Source organism: Oreochromis aureus, linkage group 15 (assembly GCF_013358895.1).
Source record: "Oreochromis aureus strain Israel breed Guangdong linkage group 15, ZZ_aureus, whole genome shotgun sequence".
In the NCBI taxonomy this organism is placed as follows: Eukaryota; Metazoa; Chordata; class Actinopteri; order Cichliformes; family Cichlidae; genus Oreochromis; species Oreochromis aureus.
The window spans coordinates 12,255,724-12,279,622 of record NC_052956.1 but is presented as its reverse complement, the minus strand read 5'-3'; the positions used below and the strand labels follow the sequence as shown (position 1 = coordinate 12,279,622).

Sequence of the window (23,899 nt, the reverse complement as noted above, 5' to 3'; positions counted from 1 at the left end):
CTTGAATATGACGTCTTGTTTAACCCGCCGGGCTTCGGCCGACTCTGAGGACTGTTTCCTTCATTGCCACTTTGTCCTTCATAATTTATTGTTTATTTAAGGCTAAATTAATCTGTTAATACATATAAAGACTATCATCTTGTAGATGCAGTGTAAACCTCTCATTCCCTTTGTTTTCAGAGAAGAGCCAATTAATGCATAAACAAGGCAGTGTTAGTACGTAGACCATTAACAAAATGGGACGCGGCCCAATGGCGCCACAGTTTGAAAACTCCGAGTTGCTGTATAGTTTTTGTTGTTGTAGCATTGGGGGATTTAAGATATATTTTCTCCGTTTTTAATTGGTTAAAATCCACTTGTTTGTAAATATGGGTGTTCAGGATTTGTGGTCTATCGTGGAGCCGGTTCGTAAGTCGGTGCCGCTGTACAGTTTGAGCGGAAAGACGCTGGCAGTCGACCTGAGTTTGTGGGTGTGCGAAGCCCAGCACGTCCAAGCAATGATTGGGAGGGTCACGAAGCCCCATCTAAGGTAATGTCCTCATAATCAACTCCTCGGGATGTTGGCTCCAAGTAACTATAAATTTAAAAGCTTTTCTTACTCCACGCTGTGTCCAGGAATTTATTTTTCAGGGTATCGTCCCTCACACTGATGGGGGTGAAGCTCGTGTTTGTTATGGAAGGAGAGGCTCCAAAAATTAAAGCAGAAACCATGAACAAGAGAACAGAAACAAGATATGGAGGCTTCAAGAAGAGCACTGCTCCGAAGTTTACAACAGGCACCAGCAGGGGGCGCTTTAAAGCCGTGCTGAGAGAGGTAGGTCTGTAATCTGCTGCTCATAAGAAAACGTCTGTGGTTATCTCTGCCCACCTTCCAACTTGTTACTCTATTACGACGGCACATACATATATATAGATATATGAAAAAAGCCGGTACAATTTAGATGAAAAAGAATGTTAAATGTACAAGAAAGATCTGTCAAATTTAGAGAAAAATATAAAAATGATTACATTAAAAACAACGATGAGAGACCACCATTTTACTAGAAAAAATGGTCAAATTTAGAGAAAACCATATAAAGTCACAAGAAACATACCAGCAAACAAAGAAGAAAATAGTTAATAATAGATTTAAACATTTAGATTAAAAAATGTCAAAGAAATTGTTAAATTTAGAGGAACAACATGAAGTTATAAGGACAAAAATGGCAAACTGACAAGAATTAAGGTCAGATTTAGAAGTTTAGAGAAAAAAGTTAGATTTTTGAGAAGTAAAGAAAAAACAGCAATAAACATGTACAAAAACATTTTTATATTACACCTATAGGAAATAACTGGCAAATTTACTTGAAAAAGTTAAAGTCTATTTGAAAATGTATGACAAATTGTGTTTTGTTTTGTTTTTTTTTGTCAGGCAGCAATATTTTTTTATTCACCTTTTCATTGTTAAGTTGTAAATAAAATCACATATTTGAACTCCTGGGATAAATAACTCGTTTGTAATTGTTACCTCCAGTGGCCTTACATCTCTTTGTACTCCCTCTGTAGTGTGCAGAGATGTTGGACTACCTGGGTGTACCGTGGGTGACAGCTGCTGGAGAGGCTGAGGCCATGTGTGCCTACCTGGACTCACAGGGCCTGGTGGACGGCTGCATCACTAACGATGGAGACGCTTTCTTGTATGGAGCCCGTACTGTGTACAGGAACTTCAACATGAACAGTAAAGTATGCCTGTGGAAGTTAATCTTAAGAAAAACCTCTTTGGAGTAATAAGATGCGGTTACTTGTGTAAATACACTACAGATGGTTTGGAAATCCTGCAGCCTTGAAGCTATCATTCACTGACCTGCATGTATTTTATACTGCAGGACCCTCAGGTGGACTGTTACCAGACTTCTCGAGTGCAAACAGACTTAAATCTGTCCAGAGAGAATCTTGTCGGTCTGGCCATTCTCCTTGGCTGTGATTATATTCCCAAGGTAGGGAAGACACCTTAATCTGAAATCTGCTAAAGGAAAATCGGTAGTATGAATGCTTTCCTGTTTACTGAATGCCTTCCTGTTTCCATAAGGGAATACCAGGTGTTGGCAAAGAGCAGGCCCTGAGGCTCATTCAGACACTGAAAGGACAAACACTCCTACAGAGGTAGAAAACATAAACACATGTGAATGTAGCTAAGCAGTTTCTCTCTGTGTAGCCCGAGTTATAGGTTGTGTTCGTGTTCTTTCTGATGACTACAGGTTCATCCAGTGGAATGAAGAGACCACAGAAGTGTGTGAAGGAGGTGTAAAGAAGGTTCCTCACTGCAACTTGTGTCGACATCCTGGTGAGTGGTGCCCTGCTTTGAACTCTGACCTCCACTCCTGATCCTGTGGCTATTTTAAAGCTTTTTAAACAGTCACGTCAAAACATGCAAGTATGTGAGAGATTTCAGCATCTGAGACCCCTTACTGACTGTTATTCTTTTGTTATCATTAGGATCAGCTAAGACTCACGAGTCCCGCGGATGTGTGCTCTGCGGCAGTAATCGCTTCTGTCAGCCTCAGGATTTCGATTACCAGTGTCCGTGTGACTGGCACCGCTACGAACAGACTCGCCAGGCCTTGTCTTTTGAGGCAAACATCAGGAGGTGAACGGCAATTCAGAATGTCAAAGCTGATTTTCTGCTATTCAATAACTATTAAACTAAACAGACAAGTTCTTTTTTGCAGGAAAACACTGGCGAGTCAGCATTTCCCTTTCACTGAGGTACATTTTGATCTTTCTGTTTTTATTTTTTATTAATAACTTGACAAATAATTTGAGTCATTTTTAATGCTTAAACCATGTCTTGCAGATCATTCGTGAGTTTCTGGTTTCCAAAGATAAGCCTGTGTCACATTTTAAGAGGAGGAAGCCGAATATGCTGCTGATCCAGGTTAATGGGTTTGTAAATTATTAAGCGTGAGGTCATCTGTTCGGCGGGCTGCGTGCAAACATTTATGTTTTGTGTCTCTAGAAATTTGCCTATGATAAGATGGAGTGGCCAAAGCACTACACCAGCGAAAAGGTGCTAGTGTTGATGACCTACGCTGAGCTGATGAACCGAAAATATGGAACAGACATGTCCTGCCAAGTTGAGCCCATCCGGTAGTGTTACAGTTTTTAATGTCAGATAAGTTTTCACTTTTATGATATTGTTATTATAACAGCTTTACATTCTTAACTTTCAACCTTTTTTTTCATGCTAAAGAATATTTAAACCAAGAGTGAGGAATGGCGTTGCTTGCTTTGAAGTCATCTGGAGAACACCAGGTCAGTTTAAATCCCATGATGGGAAAAAAGCATAATTTACTCACAGCATACAATAGAAGGGGAAGAAAAGTGATACTCAAGAATACGAAGCTGATTTGAGTGACAGGAGCACTGTGTTTAGAGGAGGTTGGGGTGCAGGGTGCTCGTCACCGAGTTGTCTGTTAGTGACTGGCTGTGAGGTGGGGTTCGGAGGTGACAGATCAGTCACAACAGGCACTAGGTGCTAAAGTGGCTTCCTCCCTGAGCTGGGAAATCTGTCATATTAAAGTCCCCTTAACTAACAAGCCCGTCTGATGTGAGTGGCCTCAGAAAATCTCAGCTAACTTAGATTCTTCTACATCAGAGGAAGGATATAAATGTAGAAATGACAGAGCTGAATACGTATTTTGAAGTAACACCGGTTGAAGTAAAAATTACAAATCTATGTTTTTATATCAAAAATAGCGACTTACAGCTTGATTAGTGGCTATAAACTCTAAACCTCAAGGTAAATACAGTTGGATCCATAAGTTAGTTTGTCTTCGTATTCTACCACTGGATATTTTAAGTTGGACGATGAATATTTTAAGTTTTACAAAAGTGCTGCATTAACTCTTCAGGAATTACAGCTGTTTTTATGCACGGGCCTCTGAGAGGTTCAAAATTTGGTAATGTTAACTGACAGGCAGTTTCATGACTGGCTAAGGCCCGTAACCTTGATGTTCCATGACAAATTAAGCAGATAAACAATCTGGAGTGTTCAATGTGTATTTTTCAGCTTTTCACTGCAACTCTCAATATGAGCCATAAAAGAGATGCCAGTGCAAGTGAAGGAAGCCAACTGCTCCTTCCTCACAAGGGGTTGCCACAGCAGGGAGCTCCACATGTTTAATTTGACAGAGGTTTTTATGCCGGATAAAGCTATCATTAGACTAAAATAAAAGAAACAAAAAGATCCCAACAAAATAAACCTATTAGAGAGTTTGCAAAATATTTAGGCATGGCCAAATCTAAAATCTGGTGCAATCTTAAAAAGAATTAGTGAACTGATCAGCTCAGCAACACCAAAAGGACTGCAAGACCACAGAAGACAACTAAAGTACATCATGACAGACTTATTTCCATGGCTAAGAAAAACAACTTGACAACATGGTCTACAATCAAGAGGCACTTTCATGAATGGATATAGAGGGATCATTAACAAGGTGCAACCCACTGGTTACACTCAATAACAAGAGGGCCAAATTAGACATTAGACATAAAACCAAGATTAACTTGTACCAGGATTATGAGAAGAGAAAGAGAAAATGGCTAAGTATCCAAAGCATATCAGATCATCTATCAAGCATGGTGGAGGTAATGTTGTGACATGGGCTTGTATGGCTGCTGGTGTAACTAATTTACAAATGTTTATTGATGATGTGACTGCTGATAGACGTAGGACTTGGCCAAATGCTGCACAGTGGATCAGACAGTGCTTCACAAGGCAAATCGATAATGACCCAAAGCATAGTGCAAAAGCAACCCATAAGGTTGGTGAACAATCGGCAAAGAAATTGGATATTCACACGGTGCCTAGCAGAGCATCTCAAGGGAGGAAACGGCCATTCATTGACTGCAAAGGATTTTACCAAAGTATTAAAAACAATCACCATTTAAATTATAAATTTGTTCAGTTAATTTTGAACTTCTGAAAACAGGGAACTGTGTATAAAAGTGGCTGTCACTACAGGATTTTTGTACAGCCTCTTGAATTAAAGCTGAAAGTTGTCTCTACAATCACATCTTGATTGTTTGATTTAAAACAATGTGGTGGCGTACGTAAGCAAAACTACAAAAACTGTCATAACTACTATTTTTTTCAGCTAACTGTATCATCATCTGATAATTTTGTCATGGTTTAAAATAAGTAAATAATATGTAAATAAGTTGCATATTAATCTAATAATAGCTTAATTTCACAAGGACATTGTCTCTCAAAATTTCTACTTCCTGGTGCCTTAATAACAAGAACAAAAGTGCTGCGAACTGCAATGATCAGTGAACAGGACATTAATGGGCATTTAGATATTTGAATTTATTACTCACTTTATAGGGCAAAAAATATGAAAAGTTTGAGGAGATAAATACTTCAGTGTGAGAAGTTGGAGCTGATGTTGATGTCTGTTCTGCAGAACATTTTGTGTTTCCTGAGGATCGGCCTGCAGAGGAACAGCGTGAGGTGAGGACGGTGGAGGAGGAGTCTCTGTTTCGTGTGGCCTACCCTGAGCTGGTGGAGACCTACCTCAGACACAAAGCTCTGGCTGAAGAGAACAAGACAAAGAGTAAGACAGTGATTTATGATATCCACTTTAAATGCACAACAGTCCACATACATAGAATGAAACATTTCTTTGTGTAGATGACTTTACACATAGCTAAAATCTTTTCTCTGCTATGACAAGGCCATCCCGATCAAAAACACTTGCATCTTAAACTTGTGTCTCAACACTGTTTATTAAAGCAGCTGGGACACATGCAAATGTAGCTGGTTCACAGCAGAGGCTTTGATTCAGCTATCTCATAGGCTCTGTTTTCATTTTATACAAACTGAGGTTTGAACACACAAATCATCACTGCTATCTAGATTTAATTCCTAGTTTGCAGAAAAACTAGGCACAGACATTGAAAAAAGTATTAGGATTAACAGGAAACTAATTCAGATAATCTTCTGATAACGTGTCTTCTTTTACAGAAAAGAAGCCAAAAAGTAAAATGGAGAAGCCTTCGGATGGTTTATCAGACCTCTTGGCTCAGATGACTCTTCAGAGTTCCTCTTCATCGAATTCTACAACTCAACAGCCAAAGATGCTCACTACGTTGGCAAGCACAGATGAACCAGAGGTGGTGATTTTGGACACACCGGTGAGCCATAAGCAGAATGAACGAGGAAAAGATGATCATTCCAGCCTGAGTGATTGCCCCAACACTCCTCTGTGTCGTGCTGACTCTGAGCCAGTTGCTTCACCTTCTGTCTCTGCTGTAATTGAAGCGCTACACCTGAGTGATATCGACTGGGATGCTTTGTCCTTCACATCTTCTCCATCCCAACAAGCAGCTACCAGCCACTCCACTGGTCCAGAGCTAAATAAAACCACAGACAGTGAAACAGAGGGTCAAAAAACAGAGCAGAAAATCTCACCTGATGTCAAACCAGTAGACTCCAGATCTGCTCCAGAGCTCTGTTACTCAGAGTGTCCTCTAAGGGAGCGGGTGCTCATGAAAAATACAGCCAAAATCGTGAATCAGGTATGCAATGATGCAGTCAAGTTAAAACCCAGTGGACACATTTCCAGTGAGGTTAGCAAAGAATCTGCTGTTAAGAAAAATGAAGCACGTGCAGAAAAAACCCAGACAGAAAAGCCACCTGCCCCAGCTCAAAGTAAAACCAAAGACACATTTAACGACTCCAAAAAGCCGCCACACAAATATAAATTTGTGAGGACAGCTATTCAGTCATTGGTTGTCCCACCACAGAGGTGCCACTCTAACCCAGGTACAAGTGACAAGAAGGACGAAAGCATGCCACAGACCACCAAAAAGAGTGTGTGTATGAGCGTTCGTTCATCCAGCGAGGACAGCGACGTGGAGAACCAGAAGTGTGGACCTCAAAGACGGACAAAAACAAAACCTAAACACAAACTCAAAGGCAGCTTTGTTTCAGACTTCCCTCTGAAACCAGTTGCTTCACACACAACGACCCAACCAACTGCAAAACCCGCTCGGAGCCTTCATTTAGCAAGACAAAAACCTCAGAGCAAACATTTTGAAAATAACAGCACACCTGTATCATCTGAAAACAACTACCAGGATGTCCCAGCAGCTGATGTGGGTGGCGACGTGTTCCTTCCCACTCCAGCCTCACCCATCACCGTGTCAGAGAGCGACGACTCTGTGATTTGTAGCGAGAGTCCGCTGCCACTGGCAGAGAGACTGAGGCTGAAATTTCAGAAGTAATCAGTGTGGTTACACGACAAAGGACAAAAACACGTAAGCTGTTGCTCTTTTAACACTGAAAGTTTAGTCTGGACTTTGGAAACACTTGTAACATAGTAACAATCTTTGATATGGAAGCTTGTTTTTTTTTGTTGCCACTGAAAAAATTCCAAAAACCTTCTACAGTATATAAGTCAAGATTTCAGGTTATCTCAAAATTTCAAATTAATAATGGGATATTTCAAGTTATTTTCTCCTACGTTCGAGTCAGGAAGTCGAAATTTTGACATAGTAATCCAAATCTTTGACTTTCCAGTGGCAGAAACAAGCTTCCATAATAAATGTAAAACCACACTCAGTAGAAGCTTTTTCTGTCACTGAAAAAATAAAAAATGTTTTTTCCATCCATAAGCCAAAATTTTGCAATTATAACCTGAAATTTTAAGATAGTAATCCCCAAATTTCTGCATATTTTCTCAAAATTCCAACATAACAACTTGAAATTTCATGTTATTTTCTCAATATTGAGTTATTTTCTCAGATGTTTGAGTTAGTAAGGTCAAATTTTGAGATAATAACCAGAAATTTTAATGAATTAAAAACACTCAACAGAATATGACTGAAGTATGGAAGCTTGTTTCTGCCATTGGAAAAAAAACAACAAAAAACATTGTTTTCATCCTTAAGTCAGTTACTGGTTATTATTTCAAAGTTTCACTTTACTAACTCAAACTTCTTAGAAAATGACTAAATATTGAGCATATTAATTATTAATATTAAAAATGTCTGCTTTTCATTGTCTCACAATTATGATTCTAATATCTTTGAGTTACAGTCATTTTCAGTCTTTTAATGTTATATACACGAACCTGTTAACCAAGAAACGTGAATAGATTTTGCCATAAGCTTACTGTGAATGAAACTTTCTGCAAAACAGAGGAGACCATGTGCACAAATAAAGTTTAACATATTTAATACTAATGAAGAATGAGGTTTAATTTTAATGCACCAGAAGGAGGTTTTGGATTAGCATAGGTTAAGTGTTAAATACTCACTGATGGCACCACATGTGCTCATTTTCTCCCACCGCTGTTTGACAGAGCTGCAGGGAGGAGACCCTGCAGCTGACAGGAGGCACGGAGGAGTCTGAGCCATTGGATTTTTACAACCCACCAGGGTTGGTCCCCTTGATCCTGAGTGAGGCCTCACACCTTTTCAGACATGAAAGGTCTGGCAGGAGCTTGGTGACAGCTGCATCCTCTGCCCAAATAACAACTCTGTCCTATAACACTGGCTCTTTAATCTTAGTTGTTTTTTTTATTATTATTAGAATAAAAGCTTACAGACATAAAATATTAGTTTTTCAGGTCCAGTTGGTGTGGTAAAGTAGAGTTAGTGGGATTTGTACACATTTAAAGGAGGTTTAAATACGAGGACGGTCACTTTCCAGAATTTCCAGACAGGATAAAGAGTTTGGCTCTGCAAATTTAACTTTTTCCAAAGTTTATTCTGGTTTTTATTTATTTATGTTAACTTCCACTCTGAAGACACATGCAGGCTTGCTTTGCCTGAGAGGTGTGGAGATCCCAGGTGAAGCAGCATCCTTCATTAGACAAATCACATCAAACTGATAATTGTCGTCAGGGAGACTTTAAAGTGTAAAGGAATCTAATTATTTTTCTTTCTATCACATTATCCCTCTATTTAGCCTTATTCACACCCCAGCGATAGACTAACGAACCATGTCCTCCGGGAAGGTCGCATTTTGGCACTTGCGAGTTTCTTTGAACTTTTTTTTTTTTTGTCGCCACAGCTGTGAACCTTTAAACCTCCGGAGATCAGCTTCTGTATAAAACCACTTTGGCCAAATCACTTTCACACACTCTCCCTGCCGAAACACTGAATGCCATCCGTCGCTGCTTGGTCGCCTGGATATCCAACATGAACCTGGATGTGGTTACAGCTGAAATATTGTCTGAGTGGAAGTGCCATGAGAGCGCCTTTGGAGAAAACCAAGAGTCACCTCAGCCCACTTCACCTGAGTCACAGAGGGACTCGGTGTGCTCTTCACCGGAGACGTGCTACTCCAGCCAGCATCGGGAGATCAAAGACTTCTCCTTCACCTTCACGAGCCGAGAAGTGACTGCACCACCGGCGCAAAGGCAAAGCAAGCCAAAGATGTCCACCAAAAGACGCATGAAAGCCAGCGAGCGGGAGAAGATGCGGATGAGGAGCCTCGCAGAGGCTTTGCACCAGCTTCGGGACTACCTGCCGCCGGACTACAGCAAGAGAGGGCAGCCCCTGACCAAGATACAGACGCTCAAATACACCATTGAATACATCAACAAGCTTGCAGACCTCCTGAGCCGCACGTAAAGGCACTAAAAATGGACAGTATTTGGACATTTCGTGAAGTTTCTTCATCTGTTTCTTTTAATGCTTTCCTCTTATTTTTTTTTAACAGTTATGATGTAAATATTGTTTACTTTACTTGCACTTGCCAGATATTTTCTGTATATGAGGCATACTTTTGTTGAAATTATGAACTCCGTGTTTATGTTGACAGAATTTGGAGAAGAGTCGTCGTACTTGATTCATACTTTTACCCTCCTGTTTTTATATTTTAGAATTTAAGAGAATTGGTAACGTCCAGTTTTGCTGTGTGAATTTTGTATTTTTCTCAAATACTAAAACAGGTCGATTTGTATACTGCTAAATGTTCTGCATTCACCGGCTTTTTTTAATCCAAATTAGTTCTACAGTCATGCTTTTCCCCTCAATCTTCAATAAACGTGTGTAATGTGTTGAACGTGTGGCCCGTTTAATTACTGAACCGTCTTCAAGGCTGGAGACCATTGGAAGCACATTAGCCGAGTCAACCAATCAGAATCCCAGAAAGCGAACCTTGGGCTAAATGACGGTACCAATGAACCAATCAAGTTTAAACATTCATTCCTGGTGGGCGTGACTTTGAAAGCGAGCGTTTCTTCACAAAGAAATCCCAACCTGGGATGTCTGTTTAAGCCGCCATTTCAAAGCCCATCGAAGGTACGAGAGTTGCAAGAAATTTTGTATATATATATATTTTTTATTTTTCTATTTTTTTCCTATTTTTGTTTTTTTTTTTAGGAATCACGAAAACCGTATCATTTATTTTAATCTACCTCACCGGCATCACCAATTTGAAGTAAGTCATTCCAGAAGCGTTAAAAACCTACAGAAACGCCCCTTTCTTGGATGACTAACGTTTAGCTTAATCACACGCTTGTCACTTAAGTTTATTCTGTTTATATTTTCAATTAGGAAAATATCATTAAATGTGTCTTTGAAATTTGTTTATGTTAGACTGTTCTTTAAAAAATTAGCAACATAGCGTAATTCTGTCATACCTGCCCTGGAAGTTCCAGGAATTAGACGGGGCCCTCTGTGCCTTTACGTGTATATTTTAGCCGGTTGTGCTCACTATTTGCTACTATTCATGAGGGGTATTAAGAAGTATTATTAGAGGCTCGAACTGTATTTGTCGCACAGGTCGTCCCCAACCCCCTCTGCCGCTGCTGCTAGCTTGATATTTAAAAGCTCACACAACCTCAGCCGCCTCCTAGGATCGGGATAAAATTGTTTCCATGACGCTCGACGTGCCTTTGGCTTTGCAGGCTTTCTGGCTTCAAAATATCACTGTAAAATGTACGTATGAACGAGTGTGCTTCATGCCATGGTCATGGTCATTAAACATTTTAAGTATGTGGCTCAGCAATTGGACCTGTTACATACAAATCTCTCTATATAATAAACTATAAGCAGAACAGTGTACTGTCCGTCTACATCCTGGCTTAAATGGATATTTAGGTGGGCGTAGAATGAGAGACTTATCCCTCATTATTGCAAAATGAGGATAATAAACTAATGGAAATAACTCTCAGCAGATTTAGCTGTAGATTTTATTAGGCATGAAATTATTCAGTGAGCAAATTTATTGGATTGACTAAAACTAGGTGTGACAAAACGATAAAGTTAAGAGAAAGGGTAATAATATTAACTAGACTTAAAGAAAAATGTAAAAATATGTTCTGTTTTGTGTTTATTATGTAAGACTAAGGAAGTCAAAAAATACAGGTAAATTAAACTTTGTCAGTGTGGTTAAGTTTTATCCACCCAGCAACCATGAGGAGGTTTTGGTGCATATCTTTATTATTTCTGCGTACCAAGATTCCCTTTGTATCATAGTAAATTCTGATCTCTTCTGATGTATTCTGATCTTTTTGATACCTCCCACTCTCCTCCAAAAATAAAAATAAAACAGGACTGTAATTACTCCTGTTTTGAGTTTTTGAGCCTATTGTTTATAACCTGGGGTTGGTAGTGGTTAACTAATCTTAAGGTAATGCGTCAGATCTTTTAGCTTTCAGCAGGCTGATTTTTTAGAATGAGCAAACATGAGCAGATGTCTTGTTGAAATATATTTAAGCTATTAAAGTCCAGGATATAAAAATGTATGAAATGATTTAATTTTTAAGAGAGCTGAAGAGGTGCCTAATGAGTATTTAATCAGCCTGTTAATAAAATGCAACTACACAAACTTGCCAGGCAATTACACACAGACTCAAAACTGGAACAGAGTAATCCAAAGGAAGGACAGACGAGTAAATCCTGCCTGTATTTGTGCTGATTCAGCAGCACACAAACACGAGGAAAGTGGAGAGAGTAATCATTTGAAAGTGAAACAGAATACCAGAGAGCCTGACTGCGTTATATTACTTTATATATTCAGTTATCTTCTAGTGCTTTATTGTTCTGTTTTTTTTAGTCTTGCAGAAATAAATTGATTAAAGGCATTTCCTGTGTAATTTATGCAGACAACATACAAATTAGTGCAAAAAAATCACCAGAATGCAGAAAATGAAGTGCCTCTCAGTATATTAGAATGCAAATCAAAGACATTGCAGTGCAGTTTCCAGTATTACATAACACACACTTAAAAACACTTAAAAATAGTATGTTTGAACGCAGCTCTTCTGTTCATGATGGTGTTCATTGCCTATATCTATATCATTATGTTTTGTACTTGTAAAAATTCACAGGTACAAGTATGAATCTAGTACTTATTACTGCTGAAACTTCTGCACATAACTATTGACTTGGGATTGTTTCAGATGGACACGGATACAGAAGAGAGAGTCACAGAAACCTCCAAGAATGACTCAGAGAAACATGTAACCCAGCTCAAATCCAGGTCTGTCCTGCTGTCTGTTACAGTCTCCTGTTTCATTTGTGTACACATGCCGGTTATTTAAGTTTAGGTCTTTTTTTTTCTGCTGCATCTTTCAGATATGTCTATAGGAAACAGTCATGGCAAGGTCATATGCTATAAACAGTTTACTGTTTTGTCCTACAGTGGCAGCAACTGAGAGAGGTCATACTGTGTCACAGATATAATCTGTAAAAGCTTAACTTTTTTTTAGCCTGGTGTTAAATTATCATTATAGATTTCACATTAAATCTTCAACCCGGACTCTGTTGTAAATTTTAATGGATGCATACATTTTTTTTCTTCTTCTTTGATGTCCAGCAGATTTTTAATTTAACCACAGCAAGTCACAGTAATTATTGTAGTAGTTTTCTACTAATACTTAATCAGGTCCTGCAAATTTCCTTCATAATGATTTGAAGATGCATCTCTTCACACCCATATCTATTTATGTAGTCTAAATGCCTTACTATTTGACAACATGATAATTCCCGTGGTTTTATGCAAGATTAGATATAAAACATTTAAAGTGTGTCAGTGTTTTGTTTATTACAGCTTAACACGACTGAACCTGAACTAGAAGGACAGTGCCAGTTTTCCCTTTGTTATCTTCCTTCAGGGGTCGTGGGGCCAAAGGCCGTGGGCGAGGGGGACGAATGAGTAGAGGTGGCATGCGTGGTGGGCGGGGCATGATGAAAGGCTTTGGGCCACCAGGACCTGGAAGGGGTCGAGTAAAGGATGGAGCCATGAATGGATTTGGGCCCATGAGGTACTTTTATTGATGTCTGACACACGCACAGTGTTTATACTCTGTAATATGTAAGTTTTAAAACTTAGTTAGTTTCTAAACACATATTTTCAGTTGGTAAACATAAAAAGGAAATGCTTATAGACAGCCACTACTGAGTGTTTCTGTATTTAGATGCATTTTAAATACTTAACTTTGATCCATTACATGTGTTAATTTGGATAAATTATGCTGCGCCTTCTTCCCTTGCAGAGGAATGGGGAGGATGCGTCCTTACCCTGACCTTAGAGGTCCTCGAGGTAGGGCTGGACCCATGGGCATGGGCCCTCCTCTTCCCCCTCCCCCACCTCCTCCTATGCACCTCAGAGGCCCCTTTCCACCCATGCCCAGGTAAATGCCTCATTCAGGCGCATAACGTGCACAGACACTCACAAAGTGCATAGTTAGAGCTGACCTGTCACTTTCAAATGTCTTAGTCCTTACTGCCTGAAAATTATCCTCCTCTACAGGCATGGACCCCCTCCGCCCCCTCCTCCAGGTCATCCTGGTTTCAGAGGGCGTCCGCCACACCCTCGAGGCCGTGGCATGCCACCCCCTGGACCTCCGCGCCCCTTCCGCCCGCGAGGCCCACGAGGGTAAGCGGTGTTTTAATATTCATACCATGGTTAAGCTTAAAATGTCGCAAATCTCTGTGCTTTGTGTGCACGGTAACCAGATTGTTACATTTAGTGAATCTGAGAGTTTATTCTTTGAGATCTGAGATGCAGCAAAAGCACAGAGGTTTGTGACACTAATGAACAGTCTTTTCTGTCCCTTTCTCTTCAGCCTGCTTATAGTTAAATTCTTTAACCTTCTCTTCAATTTTTTGATAGCTCTGTGTCAAAAAGAAGCAGTTTTGCTTTAATAGTTTCCTACTGTAGCAAATGTAAAGTGAAGTTATTTTTTTAAGCTAAAGTCTTAAATAGTGCATGAAACATGAAACTGTATTTTGCAAGTTCAAAGGTGCAGAGCAGAGGGGATCTCAGTTCCCCTGCCTTAAACTAGAGTCGTTCAGATGGCTGCTCTTATCAGAGTGTGCCCCCTATTGGCCAAAGCCGAGAATCCAATGTGTGATTTTATCCTTTTACACAGCTACCACAATGGACCGGTCTCTCCTCCGCCTCACCCCCCACCTGGCAGAGGCCAGAGGTGGCCAGGCCCCCCTGGTGGCCGACGCTTTTAACACAGCCTGCCCTAAAAACTATAACTAAGCAGCTGTTAATGTAGAAGGGGCCCTGTAGTCGTGCAGTGAATGAAATGCCCCCGAATGATGTGTTTATAAAAAAAAAGAAAAAAAGTCTGAGTTATCTTTTGAGTATCTTAAGAAATACTCTGTGCCGACATGTTTGGTTGTTGGTATTGTCCACTGGCAAAGAGAAAAATGTGAAAATGACTAAAGGGCAAATGAGGACGAATTAAAAACGATTCACAACCGAATAATGTAAAGGGATTCCCAAGTTCTGTTACCTATAAATACTGTTCGTATTTTAAAAGAAGTTGTTAAAACAAGTTTGTTCTCCAAAATTAAATGTTCTGTGTTTCTTGTTACAGTCGCCCTGTGAGCCTTTTTCCTGACTCCTAATGAATAAAGGTTAACAAATGGGGTGACACTGTATTTCTGAAGGTGGGGATAGAGGGGAAAATTTTAAAAGGGAGGGGAAGGAGTGCACAGCAGCCCTCAAACACTACTGTTTATTAGTTTGGTCCACCTTGGACCTCCCTAATCTTTCCTCATGCTACATGGAAATAGTTATGTATTCATAACCTCACCAAACAGTGCAGTAATTATTGTTTGACACGTTTTACAAGTCTTTATCCAGCTTGTCAAGTATTAATGAGTATTTAATTTCATATTATATATCTTTTAATGTGCAGGTATTTTAAGTTATGAGTATTGCTGTTTGGAACATTCATGTTTGTCTCCAGCAATCTATTGTGTAATGACAAAAAGGCATTATAAATGAATAGCATACTGATATATATATATATATACACACACATATATACCAGGTTTCTTAATTAGAGCAAATTCCATTCATATTTGCTCCAGTTAATGATAAGAAGTTACTCTTTACTGTGTTTTTTTTAAGTGTTACTATTTTATATTCACTGTAATTAACATAACTTTTGTGAAACTGTGAATGTGTTTTGAGAACCGTCAAGAGATAGACGTGAAAGAACAAAATAATAAAACAACAACAAAATAAACTCAACTTCTTCTTTTTTTTATTTGTTCACAAACAAGTCTGAGAGTTGTTATTACAGTCTACAACGTCTCTGTGAAACAGAATAAACTGCATTGTAAGTGTGAGCTTACATTTATTTATGTGATACTTTAAAGTGAACATTTGATTCATGTAATTAATAGTTTTGCTTTAGTTTTTACTATCTGGAGGACCAAGAAATCTTGATGTACACTTTGGATCTCACTGAATTCTGTAGACTGAGGGCTTAAATTAATGTATGGCTTAAAACAAATGTAAAACTAAACTATGAATTGTACTTATAGTAAAGGTTTACGGCCTTGTAGCTACCAGTGTAAAACTGATTGGAGGACGCGGAGCCGCTCCACATATAAGACATCTCTCAGTTTAAAATGAGTGGTAGCATGTCTAAAAGGAGGACATCATCTGAACAGACACTCTGATATGACCAAGAATTATAACTTATTTATTCTGTTTCTAAAAGATGCTGACCCCGTTTCAAAGGGGACAGCTGGCTCAGAAAACCGCACTATTCTAAATTCTGACGTTTTTTTGGTTTTTTTCCGTCAAATCTATTTAAAAATTTTATCTTCTCTCCTGTACTCTTGTATGATTTCAAATCTAATTAATTGCTTGCATGCATGAAATAGTTCCACCTTTTTATATTTAATAAAAATAATAATAACAATAGATGTGGGTTTACAGTGTGCACACATTTGCTCAAATTGGGGTATAATGACTTAAGAGGGTCTTAGGTTTTACAGTTTAACCGTGGTGTGGTGATTAAGGCCAGCTGAATTTTTAAAGCTAAAAGCAAAGGTGCAACCATCTGAAGAAAATAATTTTTTCTAGATAAACGAGGACTTTATTCTGTGAACCACACATTGCTTGAATAATAGGTACACGTGCAAAGAGAGGTGATAAGTAAAAAGCCACAGCCAAGTGTTGCATCCTGCCCCCTTTCTCTTCCTGTCTTTTTCCATCTCTTCAACACTTTTGACTACATTTTGCTGCATCAGCCTCTGCAGTCCCAGTTTCTCCCTTTAGTTGATTATAACAGACTGACTGTTGTTGTCTCCTGAAGGGGGGGCACACAGTACAGTTAACCTCCCGGGCCCCAAGGAACCCAGGCCCTCCCTCACATCTCTCCCCTCCTTCACCAGCGGCGTGACACCTGAGTTTCGGCACGTCACTTGAAAAGGTGAGCCTCCTCTTGTGTCTTAATCCCTAAACCCCTTCTTCTCCAAAACAAGGAGATTCTCTCTTTCAGGACCTCAAGGTGGAGCAACTTCAGAGTCGTACCGGGGATTGGTGAGATTTTAGAGGATTTGTGGGTTCGGAGGTGCATCTGTACCGTGATGGGGAAAATGGCATGCTTGATATATATAGCGCGTAGTCTTCTACTCAAGAAATCAAGATGTTTCATTTAACTACTTAAAGGCTAATGTGGATGGTGCTTTCTAGCTCACTTCCACACCTTATTGGACACATGAAACCCCTGTTAGCTGTAACGGTAGCATCCGTGCTGATATCACAGTTTAAACTATCTACTGAGAAGCAATGGAACGACCCACAGATTAACGGTGCTTTGGTTCAAGAGGCCAGCAGACATTTTAGACTCTTCAGTGTTCAGCATAACATTTTTTTCCCTGCTGGGTCACAAACCAAGTCTATCAGACTTTTTATCTCCCCTGGTATGTTTTTTTTCTTTTTTCTTTTTGACCAACAAAAAGCCATTTTAATTAATTTATAGTTGGAATATAATTTATAGAATTTATCAGCGGTTTATATTATAACAAATTTTAAAGCGGTAGAATCTATTTATTTATCTGCACACAGCACTTTAATTTAGCTTCTTGGTAATTTAGCTACAATAGATAATACATTTATCAGACCACCTATCATTAAAAACAAAATACAGATTTATTAGAAATTTGTCAAAAACATATTTCAAACTAAAAATTATATTATTTATATAACCGTGTTCATGTTTTTATACCCAAATTTCAGCCACATTTTCACACTTGACTTCTAAGAAGTCAGAAATTAAATAAATTATAGTTCAGCATTTAAAATATGGTTTTGATGATTATCCAGTAGAGAAATATATAGATTTTGGTAACTATCAACACTGTTAATTTAGGACAGCTGTGGTGGTCCAAAAAACTTCAAGCACTGTTGCTTTGTAAACTGAACCAGTGGTTGGATTGGAGCAGCAAGATGAAAGGCCTTTAATATATTTTAATGTTTTTATAAATCATCAGTGAGCATGATTTTTCAGTTTGCTTCACGGAAGAATAGATGTATGGAAATGCAGTCACAGGCCCAAATGAGCCAACGACTGGCCAGTCACCTTGCCCAACATATGTTTTTACTAGCTCGTTGGTTATGCTGAACCTTATACCCACTGTCTCTCCAGCTGGAGGACACTACATTTACAGATTTACAGGACTTTCTCACCACTGTTGCATCATTTTGCATCATCATCAAGTCATTATCGTTCACTGTTTACATTTAAGGGACTATTTTTTAAGAAACGTTCAGTGATTAGAGCCATTAGAAGCAGTATAAGCTACTGGCAATCATACTTAAGTATTTAGACTTCTTTTTGTTAAACAGCATACGAAAATGGTTTCAGGAAGGTATAGATGCAATAGTTTGATTAGCTGAAATTCATCTAGGATTAGATAAAGCCTGTCTGAACCTACTTGAATGCTTGCTAAATGATTGAGATTCCTGTGTGGCACGTGTGGCCAGGTTTTAACAGACAGGATAGATTTCAAAATGAAAAGGCCAACAAAAGAAGCAAGCAAAAAAGATCCCTCCAGTGAACTTGAATTAGTTGACACTTTGACTCCTCTACAGCATAAAGAAACAATTAAACATCTCCACTTTGTCCTTCTGAAGGTAACCATACAATGAATACACGTAAAATAAAATGAGGTGCCAATCATCAGAATGACTACGCTGTATATGCCGTTTTGTGATTTGATGTATACTGTTTTAATCAATAAATGTACAAAGCGAAGGTCTCGTGTGTGCTGGTCTTGTATCTGCATGTATACATACAGTAACAGTTCATCCCGATATCACTGCAGCTCAGTGAGTTGTGTGCATATTCAGTTTATTTCACATAACTGTGCAACAGAAAAGACAACACGCTTTAAAAAAAAAAAAACATAATCACAGGAAAACACATTTAATAGGCATCTGTTAGTCACAGGTGCTGCATTTACTGGCTGGGCTTGTCATCTGTGGGAATTTCCTTCCACATCGGTTCAAGGATGTGATCAGGAACCTTCTCCATTGCAGTCTGTCAACATAAACAGAATAGAAGAGCGAGAATGTCATGTGAAAGTTGCCCTTTCCCACACATAATTGCGCAGATAGAGAAGGACTATCAAATTCAGCTTCACTTCAAATGTCTGAAGGAGTATTAGACCACATTAATAAAAAATAAAAAATATCATTTTGAGAATAAAGCCAAAATTTTAAAAAAGGCTAAATGTGCAGATTAGTAGTTGTTTCAAGACAAACTGCACCAGCTGCTATACACTTTACAAAATACCTTGTTTAGATGAGTCAATAAAACTAAATGATCAGCCGTCTTGTGATCCAACATGCGTACTCTTTGTTGCACGATGGTGCAACCTTCGATAACCCTCCATTTGTCCATTACCAGCCATTTCATTTTGGACAAATCCACTCTTCCAGGTGTGTGGTTTTCTGCCTGACCAGATGCAGTTTTCTGCAACATCTTTTCAACATCCTTATCCTTAACATACTGAGCTAGAAGGGAAATCATTTCCTTCCTTGTTACTAAAACCAAATCTGAAGTATGAGTTCATTATCAAAAGAGGGTAAAGCAACCGTGGAAGTTGTAAACAACTGTAATCTACACATTTCAACTTTTCTCAAAATAGATTTGAATTTAATCTCAAAATGATCACATATATATTAAGGTTTTTTTTTGTTAAGGGTTAATTTTTTTCAAGGGAGAATTCATTTCATGTTTAACTGAAAACATTGTGCATGTTTTGTATCCAGTTTTGACTTCAACCAGTCCACACTGTTCGTTTATAAACCTTTAACATTTAGTCACCTGAAATTGTCTCATGGCAAATAGATACTTGAGCTTCTCTTTATCATTTGTAAAAGACCATAGATAGGGCTACTCAGTTTTCCCAGCTCAGGTCATCAGCATCAGTTTCCTCTTAGCTGTATTCTGTGTTAGCTTCTTAGCTGCCAGGTGCACCTTTCTGTGGGGTTTGGTGTATGCACTGGGCCTGTGATACTGCAGACACCAGCTACAACAGGGGACAGGCCAAATTTATAAACAACCTAAGTTAGGAGTGGGAAATTGGTTTTCCTAAGGGGCTACATTAGAAATTGGGAATATTGTGGAGGGCTGCACTAATAAGCTTTGCAACGGAAAGCATCTAGCCTGCAGGCACTGATATTGATGATACTGGTGCGCGAGTTTGGGTGTACATCGAACTCTGCAAAACCTCACCTTCGTCACCTCCATGGCTACACCTTCCGGAAGGTTCCTCTGGATGTATTCAAGGTATACTTGTGCTGTACAGCCTGTTATATGATGCAGCTACAGAGACAAAAAATAAAAATAAACATGTTAAACAAATTACCTTATAATGACATGCAATAACTGACACAAACACAAAGCTCACTTATGTTATTATGCAAAGGTTAGAAGTTTCCAGTAAAATGTAACTAGGTGAATAATACCGAACTCCTTTTAATGGCTTTTTGTGCATTTTTTCTTGTTTGATTTTAATTTAAAAAAAATTAGAGCTTCTCACCTCGATGCACCGGTAGTGAGTTCTCATCTCATACTGGACCCTGTGTTTTTTGAAAATGTGTATTGACTTCAGCAGTGTTAACCTCTCAATGTCCTTCGGAGGTTCAAAACTGTGGTGGAGGAAGAAGATCCCAAAAAAGTCATGGGATTACAAGAAGATTTTAGACAGAACAGTTACTACAGTTAGTGTGTGGCTGCTAAAACTCACACTTTTCCAAGACTGATGCCCAGCTCTTTAGCTGCCATGGTGGCAAAGAACTCATAGCTGTCCAACACAGCTCTGTCATGACCTTTAACCAAAACCACCAGTTTCTGGAACAGTGTGTCCGGCTCCTCTGTGACTGTGATCTGGACCAAAGAAAAAAAAACAGAAGCCTTAACTTAGAGTCTTGATGCCACAAGCAATTCCAAGCGATGGCTTTTGAATATAAACCACTCTAGGTTTGTTGTATTTCACTACAGCACCAGTCTGATATAAGAATGATAATGATAACTTACTGCCGATTGTGCTGCTGACGTTAAAACTGTCGTATGGAAAGAAGTGCTGGGAGTCAGAGGGAGGTGAAGCCTGCAGAGGAGATACAGAATAACTGCTTATACAATAAATGCACTTAGGAAAAAGTGCACTTCAACTGCACAAGGTGCTTAATGCCTCGGGGCTTTTCTGGCTTAGCTTCATGGTGTTCAATTTCACTGCCTAAATATGCTGCTAGTGTTGTTTTATTTTATTAAGGATTGTGAGTATACTGTACCTATAAGATGTCCTTTTCTTTACATTATTTACTTAATTTCCATGGGAAAATAAACACGTTGCATTCCAATACAGCCAAAAAAGTGCTCCAAAAACACATGCTATTTGTCTTTACTGACAGATCCTATCAACAAACAGTAAAAACTGTTTGTAAATCTCTTCATAATTTCATTTAAAACTTCTGCACCCCTGCTTCGTGTGAAAATTCATGTGATTCACGTTAGTAATTATGGCTCAACTCATTTAAAAGATATGGGGGGTGACTTACCGGGTTAAACCACATTTCCTGTGACCCGAACAGACACTCAAACTTGCCGGTCCCTGAAAACAGAATGAAGCTCTTTTTATTGAAATTTACAAATGACTTTTATTTTGTTAACCTCGGTTGTGCAGCTGCCACGAAGGGCCAAAATCTACGATTGGCTAACTAGCTACGGTAATTTTTCCAAACCTAGAGATCTGGCATGTTAGTAAACTGTTAGAAAACGTTATCTAAAATGAAAAAAAAAGTTAGTTACCATACCGAATATGAGACACCACTCAATATCCTTGCCAAAGAGAATAATTCACGTCTGCGAACCATGAGAGACGCCATGTTTTTGAGAGAGCGGACAGAAGGTGAAATCATTTCCCTGTGCTGCCCCCTTGTGGCCTGGAGGATAAATGAGGTGAGCACTAACGAGCTAGTGATACCTACCAAGTATCCAGTCTACAGTCCCATCCAAACCCTTCATGGTCAAAAAACTGAGAATTAAAGACTACGATTGGATGTATTATATTCAAATATATTTTTATATTCACATTTACAAATCATATGAATAACAATGTAGTCTGCGCTTGACTTGGTGACATTATTTATGCATGCTTATGATGTTTCATCTACCTTGTAGCTTCCTGATTCTGTCACGGTGATTCTTGTCACAGGTGATTCTTCTCTTGATCATCACCACATCTTATTTGAAAAAGTGGAATCAGTCAGTATGATCTTTCTTTACAAGGTTCAACTGCAAAGACTGCCTGTTAACCTCTGGTCCTTGATTTAATTTAAATGCAGTATCTGCAAAGTCACTGGGCATTTTAACATTAGATTTATCTCTTATTCATACTTTTAAATACTTTTCTGCCTATAAATGGAATAAGCAACCCCCCCCACACCAAAAAAAAAAAAAAATGGGATATTTGTTTTCTTAATTTGTGATCATGTATAATATGTTGTTTTATTACACATTTACACACACACACACACACACACACACACATTTGTATTGGACCTAAAATATGCTTCACATTATTGTGAAAAAAACATTGCAATTTATGGAGGCTGCTTATACAGTTGCTGTATGCGTGTACTTAATATACTTATATTTAATGTAGATGCTTAGATGCATTCTTCTCTAAATTTGTGGGAACCTAGTTTTGAAAGGTAAACTGTTATTGGATTGACTGTTATTTGATTAATGCTATTGATATGAACAATTTTAATTGGCCTAAATCACGTGCCTGTCACGTGACCCAGCTGTAGGGGCCCAGCAGCGTACAGTAGCAGGCTGCAGGCAGAGGAAGAAGCAGCGGTACGGATCCAAGGTAGGCACTCCGCTGACCGCTGATGTTTCTCTTGCTTTGTTGGACACATGGTTTATATTGTTTAGCCACTTTGTCACTACACCGCCGAGGTGTGGTTTTTCTGAACTGTTGTGTCCTAATATTAAATAACTATTGCCATAAATCGTTTGCTAATGTGCTAACCGTAGCCTGCTAGCGAGTGCCAGCGGCGGGTGGACGGAGCCAGCCTGGCGCTGATAGCTGACCGCTTAGCCGGTTAGCTGTCTCCGGTTGTTGTTCGTGGAGAAGAAGAAAAAGAAGAATCGTAGCAGTCAGCGATAGTTAGCCGCATTCCCGAGCATCTCGGATGGAAATACGTTACAGCCCAGCGCAGACACATGAAGGGAGGAAAGATTAATCCCGCGGCTGGCATGTTTTGATGATCAGTGGAGACCACAGAGCTCTCGGTCTGGATCCAGGTTCTGGCTAGCTATTGCTAATAGGCAGGCAGCTTATGGTGATTGATGTTTTTGGCTAATTTTCCACCATCTTACGGGCTTAAGCAATGATTATTTGGTTGTCAATAACCATTGTATCTTTCTTATGTTATTGTTACGAATTGGCGTGGTTTAATGGCAGATGGCTTTTTCGAGAGGCACCTAGGTATTATCATGGACACTGTTTTACAATTTAGTGATACTGGAAATGGTGGGGAAACCTCAGGATCTTGTAATCACCGCTGACTTGATCTTAATGTCGAGTATATTTCCAAACAGCCATTCTCATTCAGCTATTCTTTGTTGGGCTTGATTTTTATTGTCTCTGTATTAATAAAATTAACGTCCCTTTGTGCCTCTTTGGTCTGTCTTGTCTGTCTGACCTGCTCGGGTTCATTTTAAAGCTGTTATTCTTTTATTTGTTCTTACCTCTCTGTTACGGTCTTTGTTGTTTACCTCTCCTCTATTTTCTTTTTTAAACGTTTGACCGCGAGAGGCCGCCTTACTACAGCTTTGTAGCCTAATTAAATGAAAGCTAAAATGATACCTGGCTCCTATAAATTATTAAGCAGGTAGTTAAATGCCCTTCCGCTGAACAGGATAGTCCTTAAAGTAAAACTGCTGCTCGAAGAGTAAAGGCAATTTTTAGCCGAGCGCATTAATATTTATATTAACGGCGGTGGGCAGCAAGTGAGCGCTTTTCCGCAGCTTGTGTTGTGACACAATTCTCTTGATTGCTTAACTACATTTGTATTTTAATGTTTTTTGGGGGGGTTTTTGGTTGTTTTTCTATGTTATATATATAT

General features: G+C 39.0%; 5 protein-coding genes across 7 annotated transcripts in view; 4 read left to right on the top strand and 1 right to left on the bottom strand.

Annotated features, from left to right (window-relative positions):
• Positions 1–126: 126 nt before the first annotated feature.
• On the top strand, positions 127–9,134 carry LOC116310676 (flap endonuclease GEN homolog 1). Of its 3 annotated transcripts, XR_005608403.1 has the most exons (15): positions 127–529; positions 616–814; positions 1,546–1,722; positions 1,866–1,976; positions 2,069–2,142; positions 2,238–2,323; positions 2,476–2,626; positions 2,709–2,745; positions 2,834–2,914; positions 2,996–3,126; positions 3,230–3,291; positions 5,445–5,594; positions 6,005–7,299; positions 8,346–8,835; positions 9,059–9,134. XR_005608403.1 is itself a non-coding variant. In XM_039599130.1 (14 exons), exons 1-13 carry the CDS (start codon positions 369–371, stop codon positions 7,264–7,266), a joined length of 2,682 nt encoding a protein of 893 aa, XP_039455064.1. In that variant the 5' UTR covers positions 127–368; the 3' UTR covers positions 7,267–7,299; positions 9,059–9,133. The 3 variants fall into 3 exon arrangements, 2 of the variants coding, with proteins under 2 accessions (XP_039455064.1, XP_031583394.1); XM_039599130.1 differs by lacking the exon at positions 8,346–8,835 and having other exon boundaries at positions 9,059–9,133; XM_031727534.2 differs by lacking the exons at positions 8,346–8,835; positions 9,059–9,134 and having other exon boundaries at positions 6,005–8,226.
• On the top strand, positions 9,110–10,050 carry msgn1 (mesogenin 1). Its single transcript, XM_031727533.2, has one exon. It carries the CDS (start codon positions 9,187–9,189, stop codon positions 9,619–9,621), a length of 435 nt encoding a protein of 144 aa, XP_031583393.1. The 5' UTR covers positions 9,110–9,186; the 3' UTR covers positions 9,622–10,050.
• A 141-nt stretch (positions 10,051–10,191) lies between these two features.
• si:ch211-51e12.7 (uncharacterized protein LOC336335 homolog) lies at positions 10,192–14,826 on the top strand. The gene is made up of 6 exons (XM_039599133.1): positions 10,192–10,293; positions 12,399–12,478; positions 13,113–13,262; positions 13,494–13,631; positions 13,751–13,876; positions 14,373–14,826. The coding sequence occupies exons 2-6, from the start codon at positions 12,399–12,401 to the stop codon at positions 14,461–14,463; spliced, it is 585 nt and encodes a 194-aa protein (XP_039455067.1). The 5' UTR covers positions 10,192–10,293; the 3' UTR covers positions 14,464–14,826.
• Positions 14,827–18,591: 3,765 nt separating this feature from the next.
• On the bottom strand, positions 18,592–21,706 carry mrps10 (mitochondrial ribosomal protein S10). The gene is made up of 7 exons (XM_031727530.2): positions 21,578–21,706; positions 21,323–21,375; positions 20,802–20,871; positions 20,512–20,651; positions 20,305–20,413; positions 19,998–20,087; positions 18,592–18,797 (listed from the first exon to the last, which is right to left on the bottom strand). Exons 1-7 carry the CDS (start codon positions 21,680–21,682, stop codon positions 18,717–18,719), a joined length of 648 nt encoding a protein of 215 aa, XP_031583390.2. The 5' UTR covers positions 21,683–21,706; the 3' UTR covers positions 18,592–18,716.
• An 874-nt stretch (positions 21,707–22,580) lies between these two features.
• The window catches only part of tulp4a (TUB like protein 4a), a 28,427-nt gene continuing 27,108 nt past the window's right edge, over positions 22,581–23,899 (top strand). The window contains exon 1 of the mRNA XM_039599135.1: positions 22,581–22,638. The gene's annotated coding sequence lies outside the window, so the exon portion shown is untranslated. The remainder of the gene's footprint in view (positions 22,639–23,899) is intronic.

Excerpts from the sequence above, each read along its gene's own strand:
- LOC116310676 (XM_039599130.1), top strand. The coding sequence starts at position 369 with ATGGGTGTTCAGGATTTGTGGTCTATCGTGGAGCCGGTTCGTAAGTCG. Across the intron at positions 1,723-1,865 it reads ACTTCAACATGAACAGTAAA|GACCCTCAGGTGGACTGTTA; the intron begins GTATGCCTGTGG and ends TTTATACTGCAG. Across the intron at positions 2,324-2,475 it reads CAACTTGTGTCGACATCCTG|GATCAGCTAAGACTCACGAG; the intron begins GTGAGTGGTGCC and ends TGTTATCATTAG.
- msgn1 (XM_031727533.2), top strand. The coding sequence starts at position 9,187 with ATGAACCTGGATGTGGTTACAGCTGAAATATTGTCTGAGTGGAAGTGC.
- si:ch211-51e12.7 (XM_039599133.1), top strand. The coding sequence starts at position 12,399 with ATGGACACGGATACAGAAGAGAGAGTCACAGAAACCTCCAAGAATGAC. Across the intron at positions 12,479-13,112 it reads GTAACCCAGCTCAAATCCAG|GGGTCGTGGGGCCAAAGGCC; the intron begins GTCTGTCCTGCT and ends ATCTTCCTTCAG. Across the intron at positions 13,877-14,372 it reads CGCCCGCGAGGCCCACGAGG|CTACCACAATGGACCGGTCT; the intron begins GTAAGCGGTGTT and ends CCTTTTACACAG.
- mrps10 (XM_031727530.2), bottom strand. The coding sequence starts at position 21,682 with ATGATTTCACCTTCTGTCCGCTCTCTCAAAAACATGGCGTCTCTCATG. Across the intron at positions 20,652-20,801 it reads CGTCAGCAGCACAATCGGCA|ATCACAGTCACAGAGGAGCC; the intron begins GTAAGTTATCAT and ends TCTTTGGTCCAG. Across the intron at positions 20,414-20,511 it reads GGCATCAGTCTTGGAAAAGT|TTTTGAACCTCCGAAGGACA; the intron begins GTGAGTTTTAGC and ends CCTCCACCACAG.